The following is a 17,655-nucleotide window of genomic DNA, read 5'->3' on the forward strand; positions in this document are numbered from 1 at the left end:
GCAGCCTCAGCCTCAGACCACTGTTTTCTTCTGCCTGGGGCTCCTCAGTGTCTCCAGCTCAGCAGCATCCCCGCCCCTGGCTGTCTGGCTGTGCCGCAGTGGTGAAGGCAGAAGGGAGCGGGGCCCCTAAGCGACAGCCCCCCCCCCCCACTCCTCCTCCTTCTGCAGCCTTCACAGACCGCCCCCCTCCACTCCCTGCAGCCGCAGCGAACTCGTGGTAGGAGATTTCCACCGGGGCCCGAGGCGGAGCCAATCGGGCACGAGTGGGAGGAGTGAAAGTTGGAGCCCAACATAACCACTCTGCGCTCGCTCAGTGAGGCAAGAGGAGAGACCTTGGTGCGGCAAGACCGTGCGCAGCGACCACCGCACAGGTGGTTGCTCCGGTCTCTGGCAAGATGTTGATCAAAGTGCTCCTGATCCTCCTGAGCACCCCCATACTCCTGCCGTCTAGGTGAGTCTCCAACCCGAAATCCAGGAGCCTTTCGCGCCCAGCTCCCTCTCCCTGGGACCGGCTCCGGTGAGCCGCGCACACTTTGCCTCCCTCCTGAGCCTGAGCCTCTGCAACCATCTTCCAGGACAGGCGCTTTAGACCCCTGAAAGGGCGCATCTGGGAACGAAGGCAGGATGCTTGTCCCCCACTCATCTGCTGTGGCTGGACTCCCCCTCCCCAAACCAGTGTAAGTGGTTGAGAGCCAGCACGCCTTCGCTCTCAGAGTCTTTCGTGGGAAGAGGCGAGCATTGGGCTATCAGTTACAGCAGTCTTGGCAATGGAACTGGGAGTCCTGAGAGAGCGGGGGGGGGGGGGGGGGGGTGAGGGGGGGGGAGGCTTTGGGAAGACAACTCCTCTAAAAAACAAGGGGCAATGGAACTGGGAGTCCCGGGGGAGCGGGGGCGGGGGGGGGAGCTTTGGGAAGATAGCTCCTAAAAACAACTAGGGTGGGCGGCTGGGGAAGCAAAACTGTTGCAGAAAGTGTTTGAGTGTTGATTATTGGCCAGTCTCCCTTCTCGATCTTCCTCCCCCCCCCCCCCCCCGAGAGTGGTAATCATGGTGCTAGAGAACTCACTAGCAATTTAGTTCCAAGGTCCCACCCCAGCTATCCACTCCACCCTTTCTACCACGAGTTTCCCCTTCTTCCTTCTTCCTCTTCCCCCAAAACACACACACACACACACACACACCCTGCTGGTCCTTGGACAGACTGGAGCCAGAGATCAAGGAATTCTATTCCCTGAGGTGTATGGTTTGGGTCCCGGATTTCAGTCTCTCCTCACTTTTCTAAAGGCTATCAGCAGGTAGCCTTGCCCCTGGGACTTTGCTAGGAATGTTCCCTGAATTGCTGGCTTTTTAGGGTAAAAGATAAGTGCTTTATATTTTTTAGAGGGTTTCTTGCTGACTTCGTACTATCAAGTTTCCCTAAGCTTTCCGATCTGCCTAGCATTCTCGAATTCTCCATGGCACTGGGCTTGTGTCTTGATTGTCTGTGTTGGGGAGATTGAAGATGGCTTCTTTTCTCACCTTAGAATGCGTTGGTTCCTCGAGGGAGGGGCTGACTGTATGGCTCACTGGTGCCCTCACTTGGGGGTGAGGGCAGCAGAGGCTTGGAAAATATTTCTGAATTTGTGCTAGGAATTTCCAGTTATCCACATCCATCCAAATGTGAAATAGACTGGGTGGGAGAGCTGATGTGATGACTGGCTAGGGCAAAAGAGGGGTGGGAGCACGGAAGGAAGATGGAGGGATGGAGGGGACATAGAGAGGGAAACAAGCAGGAGGGTGAGCTATTGAGATGGAAACTACCTTTCTATCCTGGGGGAAGGGCTGTAGTAACTGACGTCCAAACCTTGTCAACATGGCAACCCCTGACGTCAACAAAGAGCTGGGGAGGGGGCAGAGGGGTATGCTGGCAAGGGCCACAGCAAAACAGGAATACTTGCTCTGGTCCAGGCTAAGCCTCAAATTAATTGTGTGACTTTAGGCACAGCCCTCCCCTCATCTGAGCCTCAGTTTTTCCATCTGTAAGGTGAAAAAGAGGGCTGATTTTTGAAGGAAAAAAAAGAGGGGGGTGATGTGAAAAACACCATGGGATGATTGCACTAATCCAATGCATGAGTGCTTTTCAAATTTTTGGTTTTTTCTTGCCCTGAAAACGAGTTTAATGGCTGAGGAAAGGTATGCCTTGTCAGCAGCTCCTTAACCCTAAGAATCCCAGGATCAGAGTGTTTTTGTTTCTTTACTGCTAAATATAATTGTAAAAATACAGCAACATCAACTTCCACTGATATCATTTTCATTTTGGACTAGTGAATGAGCAAGAGGGGAGGGGGGGTTGGTGATCCCCGGCTTTTGCTTATTTGCTTCTTGAACCTCAGATTCTTTGAGTTTTGGCTTCAGACAGGGGCTGCTGCGGGTTCTTGGATAGTCTTGGCTGGCAGTGCGAATCCTGATTGTGCTATATTCCTGGCCACGTCACTTATTTTAGGGGGTCTCAAGCCCCTGTTCTCCCTCCTCACCTCCCAAAGTGATTGGTGTTATCTATTTGGAGGACTAAGAGAAAACCTCAGGGAAAAGGGATGTCTCTGGATGTGGTATTTAGAAATGAAAACTGTTTTTCCTAAGCCCAGTTCTCCCCTTGCCCACAATGGGAATTAGCCACTTTGTTCATGAGAAAAGGCATAGATGTGGCACATCTGTACACCATTTCAGCCATTTTAAGAGCTTGAAATAGTATAAGAAAATGCATTTTGGTGTTCAAATTGGCAGTCCCTTGGGCTGCAATACAGAGGCCATGCCCACATCGTCTGCCCTGTTAACCCCTTTTTATAGGAAACAAATTTTCTAAAGTTTTAAAAAAGTTTTCTTGAAGGTGTAATATACAAATATGAAAATATAGAAATCTGAGCAAACAGCTCAGGGCATATTCATAAAGTAAATATGCCATTGTAACCCCCACTAAACCAGGGAATCGAATATTCCAGTAATTTTCACCCCCTCCCCCTACAGCCCTCATTACATGCCCCCCCCCACCAGATCACCCCTCCCAAATGAAACCACTCTCCTGTTTTCTAGTATCACAGATCAGTTTTCCTCGTAGCTTATCAAAAAGCTTTTTATTATATATTTTTCCCAAGATATGTAAAAGTAAGGGAACAGTAGAGTGAATTTCTTTGTACCCATCATCGGCCTCATTAATTATCAACTCATGGCCACTCTTATTTTCTCTGTACCCAACAAACTCCATTTTTGGCTTAAATTATTTTAAAAATAAATCTTCTAAGTCATTATATCATTTTATATGTAATCGTTTTAGTATGTATTTCTAGTCATGAGGCCCTCAAAAACATAATAAAATACCACGATTACACCAAAAACCTTAGAAGAATTTCTCCATGCTGAAGAAACTATCTAATCAGTGTTCAGATAGCCTCTATCTTGTCATATTTTTTTGTTTTGTTTTTTTAGTTTGCCTTTTAAAATCAGGATCTGAATAAGGTCCACAAATTAACAATTTTATTAGCATTTTTATTTTTCAAAACTTCTTATTGCATTAGAACGTGTATTCACAAAAGTGCTCAAATTGTAAGTGTACACCCCATGAGTTGTTCAAAAATTGCCACACTGACATCAAGACACCCACATTAGGAACTAGAAAATGATCAGGTGAAGACCCTTGGAAACCCCTTCCTCACTGCCCCTTAGCAAGGTAGCACAATCTTGACAAAATAAATATATTGGCAGGTGCCTTTTTAAATTTTTTGTTTTAATTTAATTATTCTTCTCCTTAGTTTCTTGGCTATGGTGCATGGTTGTGGCTCTCAGGGTGTATTTCTTCTGGCCATCTATTTCTTGGATGACAGTCTTTGGGTGAAGGACTTCTGCCCTTTCTCAATGCTTAGAGTTTCCCCCAACTCCCAGCCTCCAACTCCAATGCAATGAGTATCAGGAAGGCAAAGAAATGTGGACTATTCCCACAGTGTTCCAACCCTCTCTGGGAGAGGTTTCTCTGGCTTTCATGAGCATTCCCCAGAAGTCCTGGCCCTCTGCCTGCCCATTTGCTCCTGGGTGGTGCTGGTTAGGCAGACTGGAGACAAGCCTAGCAACTGCAGCTAGAGTTCATACATCAGTGCCTTCACCATTTTACATTGAAAAATTATTTTAAAATATTGAGCTAAGTTTTGATATTGATTTTTGAAAAAATAATGATCATAAAAAAGGGATAGCATGGGAAATTTCCAAAAAGCAGCAAGATTTAGAGGAAATAAATAAGTATAATCTGTTACTGGCTCATAATTTACTATTGCTAGTCACTCTTTAACTATGCCTTAGGTTGCAGGTTATTTTGGTTTGTTTCTGTCCAGAGAGGTACCTACTGGGGCACCTACAGATTGAAGGGAAAAGCTTCATTTTTTGTTTGTGTATTCTAGGATTGAAGGAACTCATGTTGAATCAGAGGTGGAACCATGTACTTACCTTAATAATGTCTATGGCCCCAAGCCCCAGGCTCGCCAAAAGAAACTTCCCTCTAAAAAAATAAAGGCCACTCCTATTGATACCCAAGATGACCTTGGAAAAATGGCAGAAGCCACTCAAATCCTGGACAGTATCCTGAAGAATTCTGATTTCAAACTGCGCCCCGGCATAGGTGGTAAGTAATAGAACTTAGTTCTTCCCTCCCAGAGGGGAGTGAGTTTGAGGGCATAAGTATAGAGAATAAGACTGGGGTGTTGGTGAGGGTGCCAAGAATGTTGGTAGGAACATCTGTTGCTCACCTTTCAGGTAAGAGAGGTCAACTATAGCTCAGCAATGCCATTTATCTTGGTCTAGACTTTTTCCTTCTCTCATCCCGTTTTTCCAGCTATAAAATGAGATGACTGAACTAGGTGATATGATCTTTGAAGTATGTATAACTCTTAACAGTGTATGAATTGGTTCTTGCCATGAAAGAATAAAGAAAAGGATTGGATGTTGAAACCATTTAGTTTAACCCTGCTTCTTCTCTTTTTTCCCCCCTCAGACCACACCCTTCCCTGTCACATACCCCTGTAGGAAACTTACCTCTGCTACTTCTGCTTCCTTTGCAGAGAAACCCACTGAGATTACTGTTGAGCTCTTTGTCAACAACTTTGGTCCTATCTCTATTGCAGACACGGTGAGTACTGAGCTTTAATACATACAGTATCTCCTAAATTAGGGAGTTGATCCATGAGGCCTTTCACATACTTCTTTTTTTCTGCTCTTTGTATCTGTAATGCAAGTTTAGGGTGGCAGGGGGTTTGGAGGTAGAGATTTTAACCAACACTGACTTGAAAAGGAATCTGGGAAAGGTAAGTAAATCCCTCACTGCCTGAAGAGAACCTTCAGAATCCTGACTACATCTTCCAGTCTTTCATTCAAAATAAAAATAATAAAGCAACTTGAAATACCACAATGGAATGGGTTTTTTCTACTTCTGAAAATGATTTTTTAAAATATATTTTATTGATTTTTTACAGAGAGGAAGAGAGAGAGATAGAGAGTTAGAAACATTGATGAGAGAGAATCATCGATCAGCTGCCTCTTGCACACCCCTTACTGGGGATGTGCTCGCAACCAAGGTACATGCCCTTGACCAGAATCGAACCCGGGACCTTTCAGTACACAGGCTGACGCTCTATCCACTGAGCCAAACTGATTTCAGCTGAAAATGATTTTTATGGATTTAAGACTATAGTTAGCAACTCTCACTCTAAGATTGTTTCTCTAATTTTTCCCTGGTTTTCCTTCTCTCCTTTTCTAATGCTATCATTCTAGTGTTGGTTCTGTCCCCAGTGAGCCTTCATTATTTCCCACTTGAAGGACACAAAATCCAAGGTTTCTGCCTACCCCAATCCACATATCAACCTGGCCTCCTAATCCTGAGTCATGTATCTCCTACAATTCTGACCCTGCTTAAAGCATGACTTTTAAACCCATACTCTATCAGTTAGAGTCCTTCAAGGCTGGAGCCAACTCAGGACTCTGGTTTTGTTTCTTTTAGCTCCTCTACTCAGAGTAGACTATGTGTGTTCACAAACTATCTCATGCTGTTTTCCTCTAATGCCAGGGGTGGGGAACATCCAACCCATAGTCCATAAAAGGCCTGAGAAATCATTTGCTCTTGCCCTGCCAAGGCATTAGGGGTGAGTTAATAAAAAAATGTTTGACCAAATAGAGCAGACTAATTTTTAAGTTGATAATTTTGTATGATTCGTCAATGATGTTATAAATATCCAAATGGCCTTTGGCAGACAAGAAAAAGGTTCCCCATCCCTGCTGTATGCAAACCTAAGTGGGTTTCTATCTGCTTAATAAGCTTGTTACAGGATGACACAGGCTTTATTTTATCTTTTCTATCAGAAGTACTCCATTGACATCACCTTACAACAGACCTGGTATGATGAACGCCTTCGGTACAATGCCAGCTTTGAGAGCTTTGTTCTGCATGGCAACATGACAAAAAATTTATGGATCCCAGACATAGTTTTTAAGAATTCTATGAATATCGATGAACATTCGATCACTACGCACAGCAGGGTGACCCGCATCTACAAGGATGGCAAAGTGTTGTTCATAGATAGGTATGTCAAACCTCTGGAATCTCATCCCTTGGGACTCTTCCTCCTCTTTTGAGACTTTTTTGCTAAAGAAACATGGACAGAGGTTTCATCCGTGATGATACTTCTAAGGGCCTTTCCAAACTTTCTGATACCACAAACTCAACCCCCTCATGTATAATGGACACTAAAGCTTCAAAATAGAAAGATGGTACTTAAGGCCACACCAAGTGTCTGGCAGAGCTGAAACTGGTACCCATTTACTAGCTCCAAGTCCAGCGCTCTCCTACTAGAATGTAACAGTATGGCTGCATTGCCTGGACAATTCCATCCAGAGAGGGTACTGGATGTAAAGACACATTCATAGTGGTGGAATTGTCTAGGTTGGGCAGTGACACAGTGGTCAGAAAGATAGTAAAGACCAGGTTGGGTACCTGAATGCCTGGTAGGGGAAGGTTGTGAATGGCTGGTGTAAGGGGTGGAGCAATGATAGAGAGTGGGAAAGTATTGGCAGTTTCTGGAAGCTGGGATGAGCAAAAAACAAAAGCCCATCTACCTCAGTACTTAATTTTCTGATGATGGAGACCAGAGTAGCCAGATACTTCCAAGCTGTTCTTCCTGTCTTTTTGACTTTCCTTTGAGCTTTTTGACTCATATCTTCCTGTTGCCATTCATTGGTGGTGGTCCTCGGGCCTAAGTTGAGTGTATATGTAAGTGTTCAGAGCCAGCCTAATGAGGTTTCTTTCTCCCTTCCAGGATGATCATTGATGCTGGATGTTCATTCCATATGTTCAAATATCCACTGGATTCTCACTCTTGCCCTCTGTCTTTTTCTAGCTGTGAGTACCTTCTTAGGTTTCTGGGGCCCCAGAGTCATACCGGGATCCTCCTTTTTATCATCTTTTCCCTTTATATTTCTCCTAAGTTGGTGCCAGGATTGCCCAGAACTACCCAATCCATGCTCATCTCCTTCCCTGCTGACAATACTGCATTGCTCAACCTGTGGCTCATGTTGGGTTCCTTTCTCTCCCTTTCACTCCATCTCAAGTCTGTTATCCACCACTGAAGTGTATCTCATGTATGTATGTTCCTTTCCATCTCCACTGTTACTGACATGGATAGGTATTTGTCATCTTCCACTTGGACTTTTGCAACATCTTCACTTTGAAGCTGGAGATGTCCAAAACTAAATATATAGCCTACTCCCAACCTCTACCCCCAAAACAAATGTGCTTCTGTGTTCTCAACTATCTCATTGAAAGACATCATCACCAACTAAGTTGTTCAAGCTTCTTTCTTCTTCACCTGTTACATCTAATCAATTACATTGTGTTGATATTCTCTTCCAAATCACTATTGATCCTGTCTGTCCCTCTGCATTTTCACTGACAGAGCTTTGAATCCTGCCTTCATTCATTTTATTATGCTTGGATTACTGCACTGGCCTCCCATAACTGGTATCCCTGTCAACAAGCTATCTTCATACTATGACCAGAGTGACCTAGCTGAAGAATCATTTAGAACAAGTCATTTCTTAGTTTCAAATACTTCCTAATCTCTCATGTACCAATTCCAAATCATTATAATGTTCCTCAAGGCCCATCACAAATTGGCCCCTGATACCTACCCCTGTATACTTAATTTAACATCTGTTAGCTATCAATCCTGAACTTTTAGCATTTCCTAATACATCAGATATGTTTATCTCTCTGTGAATAGACTACTCTCCTCACCCTTTCAGCCTCATACATATAAAAAAAAACTGATTTAACTTTAAAGACTTATTGGGAATGTGACCTACTCTAAGAAGTCTTTTCTGGATATATCCCCAAGTGATTTAAAAAAATATATATTTTATTGATTCTTTACAGAGAGGAAGAGAGAGGGATAGAGAGTTAGAAACATCAATGAGAGAGAATCATTGATCAGCTGCCTCTTGCACACCCCCTACTGGGGATGTGCCAGCAACCAAGGTACTATGTACATGCCCTTGACCGGAATTGAACCTGGGACCTTTCAGTCCGCAGGCTGATGCTCTATCCACTGAGCCAAACTATCCCCAAGTGATTTTTCCTCCTGTGTCTCCCTACTGTCCAAGGGCAGAGGATTCTCAGAACAATTTTAAGAATTACAGGTGTATACTCACTGTCCGACTCAATAAAATGAGAATGCTTGAGGGGCACGGTTCCTGCCTTATTCATCTATGCATTTCCAGAACAAGGCCTGGTACTGAGGAATGCTCAATAAAAGCACTTATTGAGTGGACTTCAACAATGAGGTAAGAGAGGCAAGGTGCCACACTGGTGAGGCCAGAGTCAGGATTCCAAAGCATTGTTCAGACTCCATGCTGATGGGGACCTCCACAAGGCTTCCCAGTCTCACATGATCCTTCTTCCCACATTGCTTTACAGTTTCCTATCCTAAGAATGAGATAACGTACAAATGGAAAGATTTCAAGCTTGACATCAATGAGAGTAATTCCTGGAAGCTCTTACAGTTTGATTTTACAGGAGTGAGCAATAAGACTGAAACTATCTCAATGATGGACGGTAAGTGTTCCCATTGGAACAAAGGCTAAGCAGAGTCCCAGGAGGGTGGTAGGGATGAATGGAGGTAGCCATCAGACATATAAATGCTATGTAATCATACCATGGAAATATTGTAGAATATGGCTCCTGTCTTGTTAATGCTAAGCACTTACAACTGTTTGCAGAGGAAACTGAGACTTTGTAACTACATCTCAGTCTCATCTGCAAAGAAGTAAGTGCTTTGCCAAGCTCTGCACAGGGTAAGTAAGTAAAGTTATATTGTCAGAATTTGCAACTAGCTTTGTCATGCAGACCATTCAGTTTCAAGTCTTTGTTACAACTGACCTACTTGAATGACTATGGGGAATATAGCTCCTGTGAGTTCTCCTTAACCAGAACCAATCCAAGCCAGCTGAGTGAGAATCAAAGACTTTCCTAATAGGAGATAGAAGCTAGAATTCTAATGTCAACCAGGTGAGGTTTGGGGTAGTATGGAGGAAGTTTCAGCAGCGACAATGGCTGCTGTATCGACATTTATTTTAAAGGAGCAGCTCTGACAAGCACATATTTCTGTCAAAGGCTTCATGGTAAATTCAACATGGGTATGTGGTGACCACTGGTTTTCTGATCTTGTTCCTAAAAAGGACCAGATGGGAGGGTCCTGGGTCTCATACTTCAGCTTCCAACGAGGTGTGAGCATCTTTGCTTGTGTTCCTAGGTGATCTGAATAAGAAGCCAAGGGACCTCCTCAGGGTTGCTCCCAGAGCAGCCCTGGAAATCCTCTTCACACATACTGACGAAGTCAGGGCAGTGGAGGCACTGCCCTCATCGTCTTCAGAATGCGGATGAAGCCATTCACCAACCAACCATTTGCCGTGGAGGCATCTTGCTTTGTGTCCATGAGACTAGGCAGGAAATCTGCTTTTGCTTTACTTGTTGAGTCATTGGGTGAGGGATAGCTCATGCTCATCTGGCTAGAGCTTTGCTTGCACGATACTAGGTAGGGGAAGAGGTCTGCCTTATAAATGCTTTCATTTTTCTTGGGAATTCTGGGTAAGCAGTTTTACTACTTTTGACTTGGAATCCTTGATCTTCTGTCAGCTAACCATGGGCCTGCCTCTTGCCTTTTTGCATCTCAGTTTCCCCAAACAGGTAGGACCCATCATCAAAAGTGGCAGAGGAGACAAGGCCCAGGGGCTTTCAAGTCACTAGTGGTTCCGTTTAGTAGATAGTTATGCATTGTTTCAAAATGGTACCCTAGTGACTACAAAGCCCCAGAGCCAACATCATCACTAAAGCAATGGCAATAGGTAAGCACCAGCCTTCCCTGGGAGAGAGAAGGGTTCTTACGAAGAAAAAAAAAAGAAAAAAAAAGAAGAAAAAAAAAAAGGGCTTCTTTTTCTTCTGCTAAAGACTAGTTGATCTGGAATCATGGTTTCTCCAGTATCACAGTTATCTTTAGGACTGATCCTAAACTCTTCCACTTCCAGTCGCCTCCAGGGCAGTCTCTCCATAAGTAGTACTAAACTTAAGTACTAGGCTCCAAAAAGTTCAGAAAGCAGTGGTACCTTGCTACTTTGGCTACCTTTGGTGTAGAGCCAGAAGGTTCTCAGAGATCCCAGCCTTGACTCCAGTGAGTAAGCCAGCCCTCACTAGTTACTGTTGAGACTCTGATGGAATTTTACCTATGATTAGGACTTTGCTTTCTTTTCTTCTTTTAAATTTGTCTTTATTGTTGATAGTATTACAGATGTCCCTTTTGTTTTTGTTTTTTCTCCACCAGGCACCCACCCCTCCTAGGCTTTCACCACACTATTGTCTGGGTCCATGGACTAGGTACATACTCATATAAGTTTTCTGGTTAATCTCCTCCTACCCACCTACCCACCCCTGTCTTAGGACCTCACTTTCTTGAAAAAGAGTTTCTTCCTTCTCTAGACAATTCTGTCCATTAAAAAACTCTCCTTGTTCATCTGAAATGAGAGTCTCTGGAACTTCCACCCATTGGATCTAGTTCTTTCCCCCTAAAATTATGGAGTTTACAGTAAGTCCAGTCACTTTGCCACAAGGTCAAGATTAAAGGGCCAGAATTATGGTTGCAGACTTGGGTCGTATTCTTGTATAGGCTATAGAACACTAGTTCCTTTTTCTTCCCTTGTTACTAAAAGTTTTGGGTCCACTCATCCTTCTAGTCCCAGTCCTCTGGACACCATCTTTTTAATTCTGCTCCCCTGCCAGTGCAGTGACCAACTGGGGGTCTGACCAAAGCAAATAAGAGCAGAAAACTTCTCTACATTTTATTTATTTATTTATTTATTTATTTATTTATTTATTTATTTTGCTTTGGCTCCTTAGCCCCAGGTATTTCCATTCTGTTTTTCACTTACTCGTGCTCCGGCATTCCTCAGAAATAACAAAGTGTTGTGTATTAGTATCTTTCTATCAGCCTTCAAAGATAAATTTCTGTTGACAAGTAGAGGTTCGTCTTTGGCTGGAATAAATAAAATAAAAAGAGTAAAAGGCAGTAAGATAATAAGTCTTCTTGCAATAAGAATATATACACTCAGCAAACTTTTGTGTGAGTGATTATAGCTAAATAGGGTTTTGCTAAATTTTAGTCAAGACCCCAGGACAACAGAACTAGGAACTTAATAAATACATTCTGGCCAAGACCGGTTTGACTCAATGGATAGAGCGTCGGCTTGGGGACTGAAGGGTCCCGGGTTCGATTCCGGTCAAGGGCATGTACCTTGGTTGCGGGCATATCCCCAGTAGGGGGTGTGCAAGAGGCAGCTGATCGATGACTCTCTCTCATCGATGTTTCTAACTCTCTATCTCTCTCCCTTCCTCTCTGTACAAAATCAATAAAATATATTTAAAAATAAATAAATAAATAAATAAATACATTCTGGCCAGAGACAAGTCTGAGTGGTCCCTGCAACAACCCTGGAGTTCTATTCCCAAAGCTATTAGTCCGGACACAAGTATTCCACTAACCCCAGGACATGTCCTTGCCTTTTTTCAGAATATTCTGTGAAATCTTGTTCATTGTCAGTGCTGCCAAGGTGAGTAGGAAAGGCTGTTGTTCTCACTCAGCTCCAACACGGTCAGACCGGACAGGTGATCTACTTTTCAAAATTGGAGGACACATGACCAAGTTAGTGCTCTGGTCTGCTGCACAAGGTATTGTGAGGCAGCTGCAAGACTTTCTGAGTGTGTGCTAAGTTCCAGGCTGTGCTAGGCTTAGATGATGGCAGGATCCAGGCCACAAAGGAGCTCTGAAAAGGTTTGAAAGGGGTTTCAAGGCCGAGGAATTCTATAGTATCACTGAGGGGGGGGGGGGGAGTTGGAGCTTAGCTTCACTAAGGAGCCAACATTTGACCTATTATACATCCAATGTGATGTTGACAAAGAAAAGGGATGTTTTGGGTTCAGAAAAGCCCTCACATTTCTGAAGTCATGGTGGGCATGCAGTGTTTGAGATGAATGTGTCATAGTAGAGGGCAGCATGAATGGTACAATAGAAGATACTAATTAGAGAAGTAGGTTGTCATTAGGTCCTATTGAAGTCATCAACCATCTAGGGAGGGAGCCAACATCAAGGACATGATGCCCAACTGAATGTCAAGACACCAGCAGCCTGTGGGTGTATACTCTATATACCTGACATCTAGAGGACTAAATAAATTTTTTTCACTTTCAGCTAATTCTTCTGTTTTTCCAAAACTCTCAATTTGGGTTATGGTACTAGATTAAGAACAGGGAGTCTAGGGTTCCAAGCTATTGCAGGGAATCTGAGAATAGATACGATTAGCTTAGGGTATGGTGGTATGTACATATACATGTAAGATGACAGAGTCAGTCCATTGGTGTCAGGTACATAGTATAAACTTGATTCTGTAGCTCTTCTGGAACAGGAAACCACCAGAGTTTTGGAATTAGGCTAGTGATTTCTTGTGGCCATCAATAGAACAGTGCTAAGGTATTTCACCAGCATATGAATGTACGGGAAGGAGGCCTAATAGATTCTGTGCTTTTCCCACTACCTCACAGACCACCCTTGGCTCTTTTGCTGAGAATAAATATAATAAGGGCCGGTGGTGCATGTGTAAAGCTGTGATTCTGCAGAGTAGATGTGGCAACTAAGTGGATGTAAAGGCCTCAGTCAGACATCTGGACATTAGCTGTGTGGTCCTAATATCTAGAAAGCTAGCTGATTTTTCACTTTCATCTGACTCTTCTGCCATCCTGGAAAGGCAGATGTAGGGTGTGGAACAGTGAACTGAGAAAGAAGCAATTAAGGTTCTTCTCCTGGCTTAGCTCTTAACTGACAAAGGGTCTTGCAGGGTGTCTCTTTTCTGGGCTTCTGATTCTCTGTACGTGGCACTGGAATAATATGCCTCTATCTTAGGACTGTGGTGGGGATCCCATGGGCTGAACAATGGGACCTTTAATATGCTTGTCCTGCCTGGGGAAAACTCTTATGTCAATGCTGTAATGAAGTGGCATTTTTTTTTTATGTTTTCCAGGTGATTTCATGGTCTTCACGCTTTTCTTTAATGTAACCAGGCGATTTGGCTTTAGTACTATTCAAAACTATATCCCTTCTTTTATGACCACGATCTTGTCCTGGATTTCCTTTTGGATCAAGAAAGAATCTGTTCCAGCCAGGACCTCTATAGGTAAGTGGGTAAGGTGGGCATCCACCTGGGTACAGAATTGCCTTCTCACTGATCCTTTTAGCAGTGTGATATATGGATACATAGCTAAGCCTACCTCCACTCCTGTGCTTTAACAGGCCTCACCTCTGTACTATCCATAACCACATTGGGTTCCTATACCCAGAAGGATTTCCCGCGTGAATCCTATTCGACAGCCTTGGATGTCTACACTGCTATTTGCTTCCTCTTTTGCTTATGTGCTCTGGTGGAGTATGCTGTGCTTAAGTTCCTGATCCACAACCACATGAGACCCAGTGCTTCTCCGAGACTTCGCTATGTATGAGCTGGGTATGGGAGTGGTAGCATGGTTTGGGAGTATTGAAGCATGCAAGTAAGGGCACTAGAATTCATGGCACATGAGTAGCCAGCTCCCTGAGTGGGGAGGGGGGGAGGTAACCTGAAGTATTATGGAGAGTTGAATAAACTTTCTAATGTGATGGTGGGAATTGGGGGAGGCGGCAAAAAAAGTGTGCCCAGGACAGAATCTCTAGAAATCCCTGAGGCTTGGTTCATCTTTTCTTTACTATTCCCCTTTCTCGGTCATTTCAGCCTCCTACCCGAACCCATGACCTTACCCCACCCCGCATCCAAGCCCAACAACAACAGCAGGAAGGTATTTTTGTATTGGACATCGAGGGAACTGGTCCGGAGAATGATGAAGAGGATGGCCCATCTTCTCCACCTCAACAGCCCCTCAACCCGAATCTCACCCAGCGCCATCGCAACTGCTGCAGGCTCTGCAGGTACCTGTGCGTGGTGAGCAGTCGTGATGGCAGTATTTGGCATCAGGGACGCCTTTTCATCCACATTTACCAACTGGATAACTACTCACGAGTTATTTTCCCAGTGACCTTCTTCATTGTCAATGTGCTCTACTGGGTTATTTGCTTTAACCTGTAGGTACCAGCTGGTACCCTATGGGGTAACCCCACAAGTTCCCCAGGAGGTCCCTCACCCCTTGCCAAGGGAATTGGGGGAAAGCAGCAGCAGGAGCAATTAGAACACGTCTTTCCTCTCCCCCCACCCCAACCCATTCACTAAATCTCCATGGCAGCCCGTTTAGAGTAAAATGGCTCATCTCTCTATTCCTTAAGGGGAATAGAGATGTTGATGTTCAACCTTAAAAATTATAGGCTGTCAGTAACCAGCTCCCAATGTCATGCCCAAGTATAAGCAGATTAGCTATCTCCCAACAGTGTTGACAAACACTACTTTTTTCAAGAATTCTAATTCTGGCTTTGTGGTGCTCCAGGCCCAGATCTGGCCTCAGCCTCAAAGTGCACAGACCACCTGCTTGCCTGTTTCTGACACTTTCTTAAGATGCTGGGCAGCAGTGTAATAAGGTGTGTGTGTATCTCCCATCCTTAGGTGAGATTATTATATTATTGGTTCTATTTCCCCGCCCACCCTTTCCCTGCAGATAGACAGAAATTGACATTATCCCTTTAAAAGGAGAGTCAACACTTGAACTTCTTTGGGACAGTATCCCCCCTCTGCTGCTGTGATGCCTTCCGCTCCCTCCCCAACCCCCGCCTCTGTCATTCATCTGCACTACCAATTCAATGCCTTTCATACAGTGGGTTTATATTTTTGTGTGATAATAGTAATAACCCCCTGCTTTATATGCCTCCTTCTCCTTCCTCCTTCACCGCTGTGACTCTTAATGTAACTACCCCAGTGACTTTCCCAGCCCCGACCCAGGTGCTAGGCCATGGTGACTTCCTAGGGCCAAGAAATGAAGGGAACTCTGCTTTGCAGTGGGCATTGTTTGCATTGATTGGTGCCCTCTAAGGCACAGCATAGACGTTCTGCCACTTCCTTGGCCCCTGGATCCATGAGCCAGTCCACTCTTATCGCTGGGGCATGCTTACAATCACAATCAATTGAATTCCCTTAAATTTATACAGAACTTTACCTTTTGCAAAAAAAAAAAAAAAAAAAAAAAAAAAAAAAAACACTTTTGAAAAATTATTCTATGATAGCCTTATTATAGCCCTATGAAAGATTCAGGGCAGGATTCTTATCCCCATTTTGCAGATGAGAACCCTGAGGCACAGATTTCTATGGGACTGTGGATCTCACTGGAAACTACCCAGGAGCCCACTGTCAGTTTCTAGACTACATGACAGGGCTAGGCATCTGTGTTCACCATGATTCAATTCTATAGCCTCTGCTGGCACCCCAGTGGCAGGGCCCAGAGTAGCAGCTTCTCTTCAGCTTTGGTCTGCTCAATTCCTGGGCCTCAGGTGCTCAGACTGCCCCCAAGATCCAACCTCTCCTGGCTCTGAAAACCCAGTGAGGTCAAATTTGGACATGCCCCAATGCTTGTATATGCTCAGTGAAATCTGTGTCTATATTTTATTGTGGGTGGGATAGGGAAGGGGTTCCATCTGCTTTTTGTCACCATCACCTGTAAAGGGGAAATATATCAATAAATATATCAGCAAAGCATACAACGTGTGACTGGTTTCTTAAGGATTCAAGTTTGTTCTCAGCTCAGGTTTTATTTATTTTTAATTTTATATATATATTTTATTGATTTTTTTACAGAGAGGAAGAGAGAGGGATAGAGAGTTAGAAACATCAATGAAAGAGAATCATCGATCAGCTGTCTCCATCACACCCCCTACTGGGGATGTGCCCGCAACCAAGGTACATGCCCTTGACCGGAATCAAACCTGGGACCTTTCAGTCCGCAGACCGATGCTCTATCCACTGAGCCAAACCGGTTTCGGCCTCAGCTCAGATTTTAAATCTTAAAGTAATGATCCAACCTTTTGACTATTTCACTCTCCCATCCATGATCTACAGACCTACAAAGCATGCATATGAACCTGCTCTCAGTGCAAGACTTAGAGAGACTAAGTAGATGGCCCCTTTTATTGATCTCCTTACTTGCTTCTATACCTCTGCATAGAAGCATTATACCTCTCCATGTCCATTTTTGTTTCAGCCGTCATTCTAGCCTCACCTAGAATGTCCCCACAGAAAATCAAACTCAGAACATTTTCCCCACCATGTGAAGAGGGAGATTCCAAGACACAGAGAGGAGTGTCTATAGTCAGTGAGTAATGGAGACGGATGAGACCCCAGAAATCCCAATACCCTGTGAGTAAGCTTGGAGATCTTGGTTGATACATTCTTCAAATGAAATGTCTCTAGAGGTATGTTAGGAAGTGTTAGACCTAGCATCCTGTGACACATCCAGCTCTAAAGAAACTCAAAACCAATAATGAGAAATGAAGAGACAAATGGCATCTGAACACCCAACAGTTTTGCCATAAAGTTTGTGAAATAACGCTGAAACACCTTCCCTATAAGATCCAGATATAAGGAGCCATGAGTCAGACTGTTGGAGCTCAAAGGGAGGGTGGGGATAAAAGGGAGAGATTAACCAAAGGACTTATGTGCACACATATGAGCCTAACCAGTGGTCAAGGACAATAGGGAGGGGAGGATTAAGTAGGGGGGGGATTGAAATGGGGGGTTGAGGACAAATATGTGATACCTTAATCAATAAAGAAATTAATTTAAAAAAGAATTCCACATGTCCTATTGTGGATGTCCTAACCCATGGCAACTTATAAGTAACAATTTAGGAGGTAAATAGCTCTTCATTTGTACTTACATTACAATGAAGCTGGGGGAAAATAAAAGTTAGCCTGGCTCTTGAGCAATGAAGACATGCAAATTTGTGAGCATTCATATTCAAATGTATTTTGAAAAAAAGAATTAATACAAATGGGATACCTTAGTCACACTTCAATAAAGCTAAGAACAAAGAAAATTCCCACCATTTGTAGAATTTTAAAAAGTGTATGCAAACAGTTATTTAA

The 17,655-nt window shown here is 43.8% G+C and overlaps 1 protein-coding gene across 1 annotated transcript; it reads left to right on the forward strand.

Moving 5' to 3' along the window:
- Positions 1-309: 309 nt before the first annotated feature.
- Positions 310-16,269, forward strand: GABRE (gamma-aminobutyric acid type A receptor subunit epsilon). The gene is made up of 9 exons (XM_084870180.1): positions 310-451; positions 4,423-4,643; positions 5,080-5,147; positions 6,374-6,594; positions 7,327-7,409; positions 8,982-9,119; positions 13,628-13,780; positions 13,897-14,096; positions 14,369-16,269. Exons 1-9 carry the CDS (start codon positions 396-398, stop codon positions 14,717-14,719), a joined length of 1,491 nt encoding a protein of 496 aa, XP_084726306.1. The 5' UTR covers positions 310-395; the 3' UTR covers positions 14,720-16,269.
- Positions 16,270-17,655: the final 1,386 nt, after the last annotated feature.

The sequence above is a fragment of the Pipistrellus hanaki genome (assembly GCF_964339955.1).
Source record: "Pipistrellus hanaki genome assembly, chromosome: X".
NCBI lineage: Eukaryota > Metazoa > Chordata > Mammalia > Chiroptera > Vespertilionidae > Pipistrellus > Pipistrellus hanaki.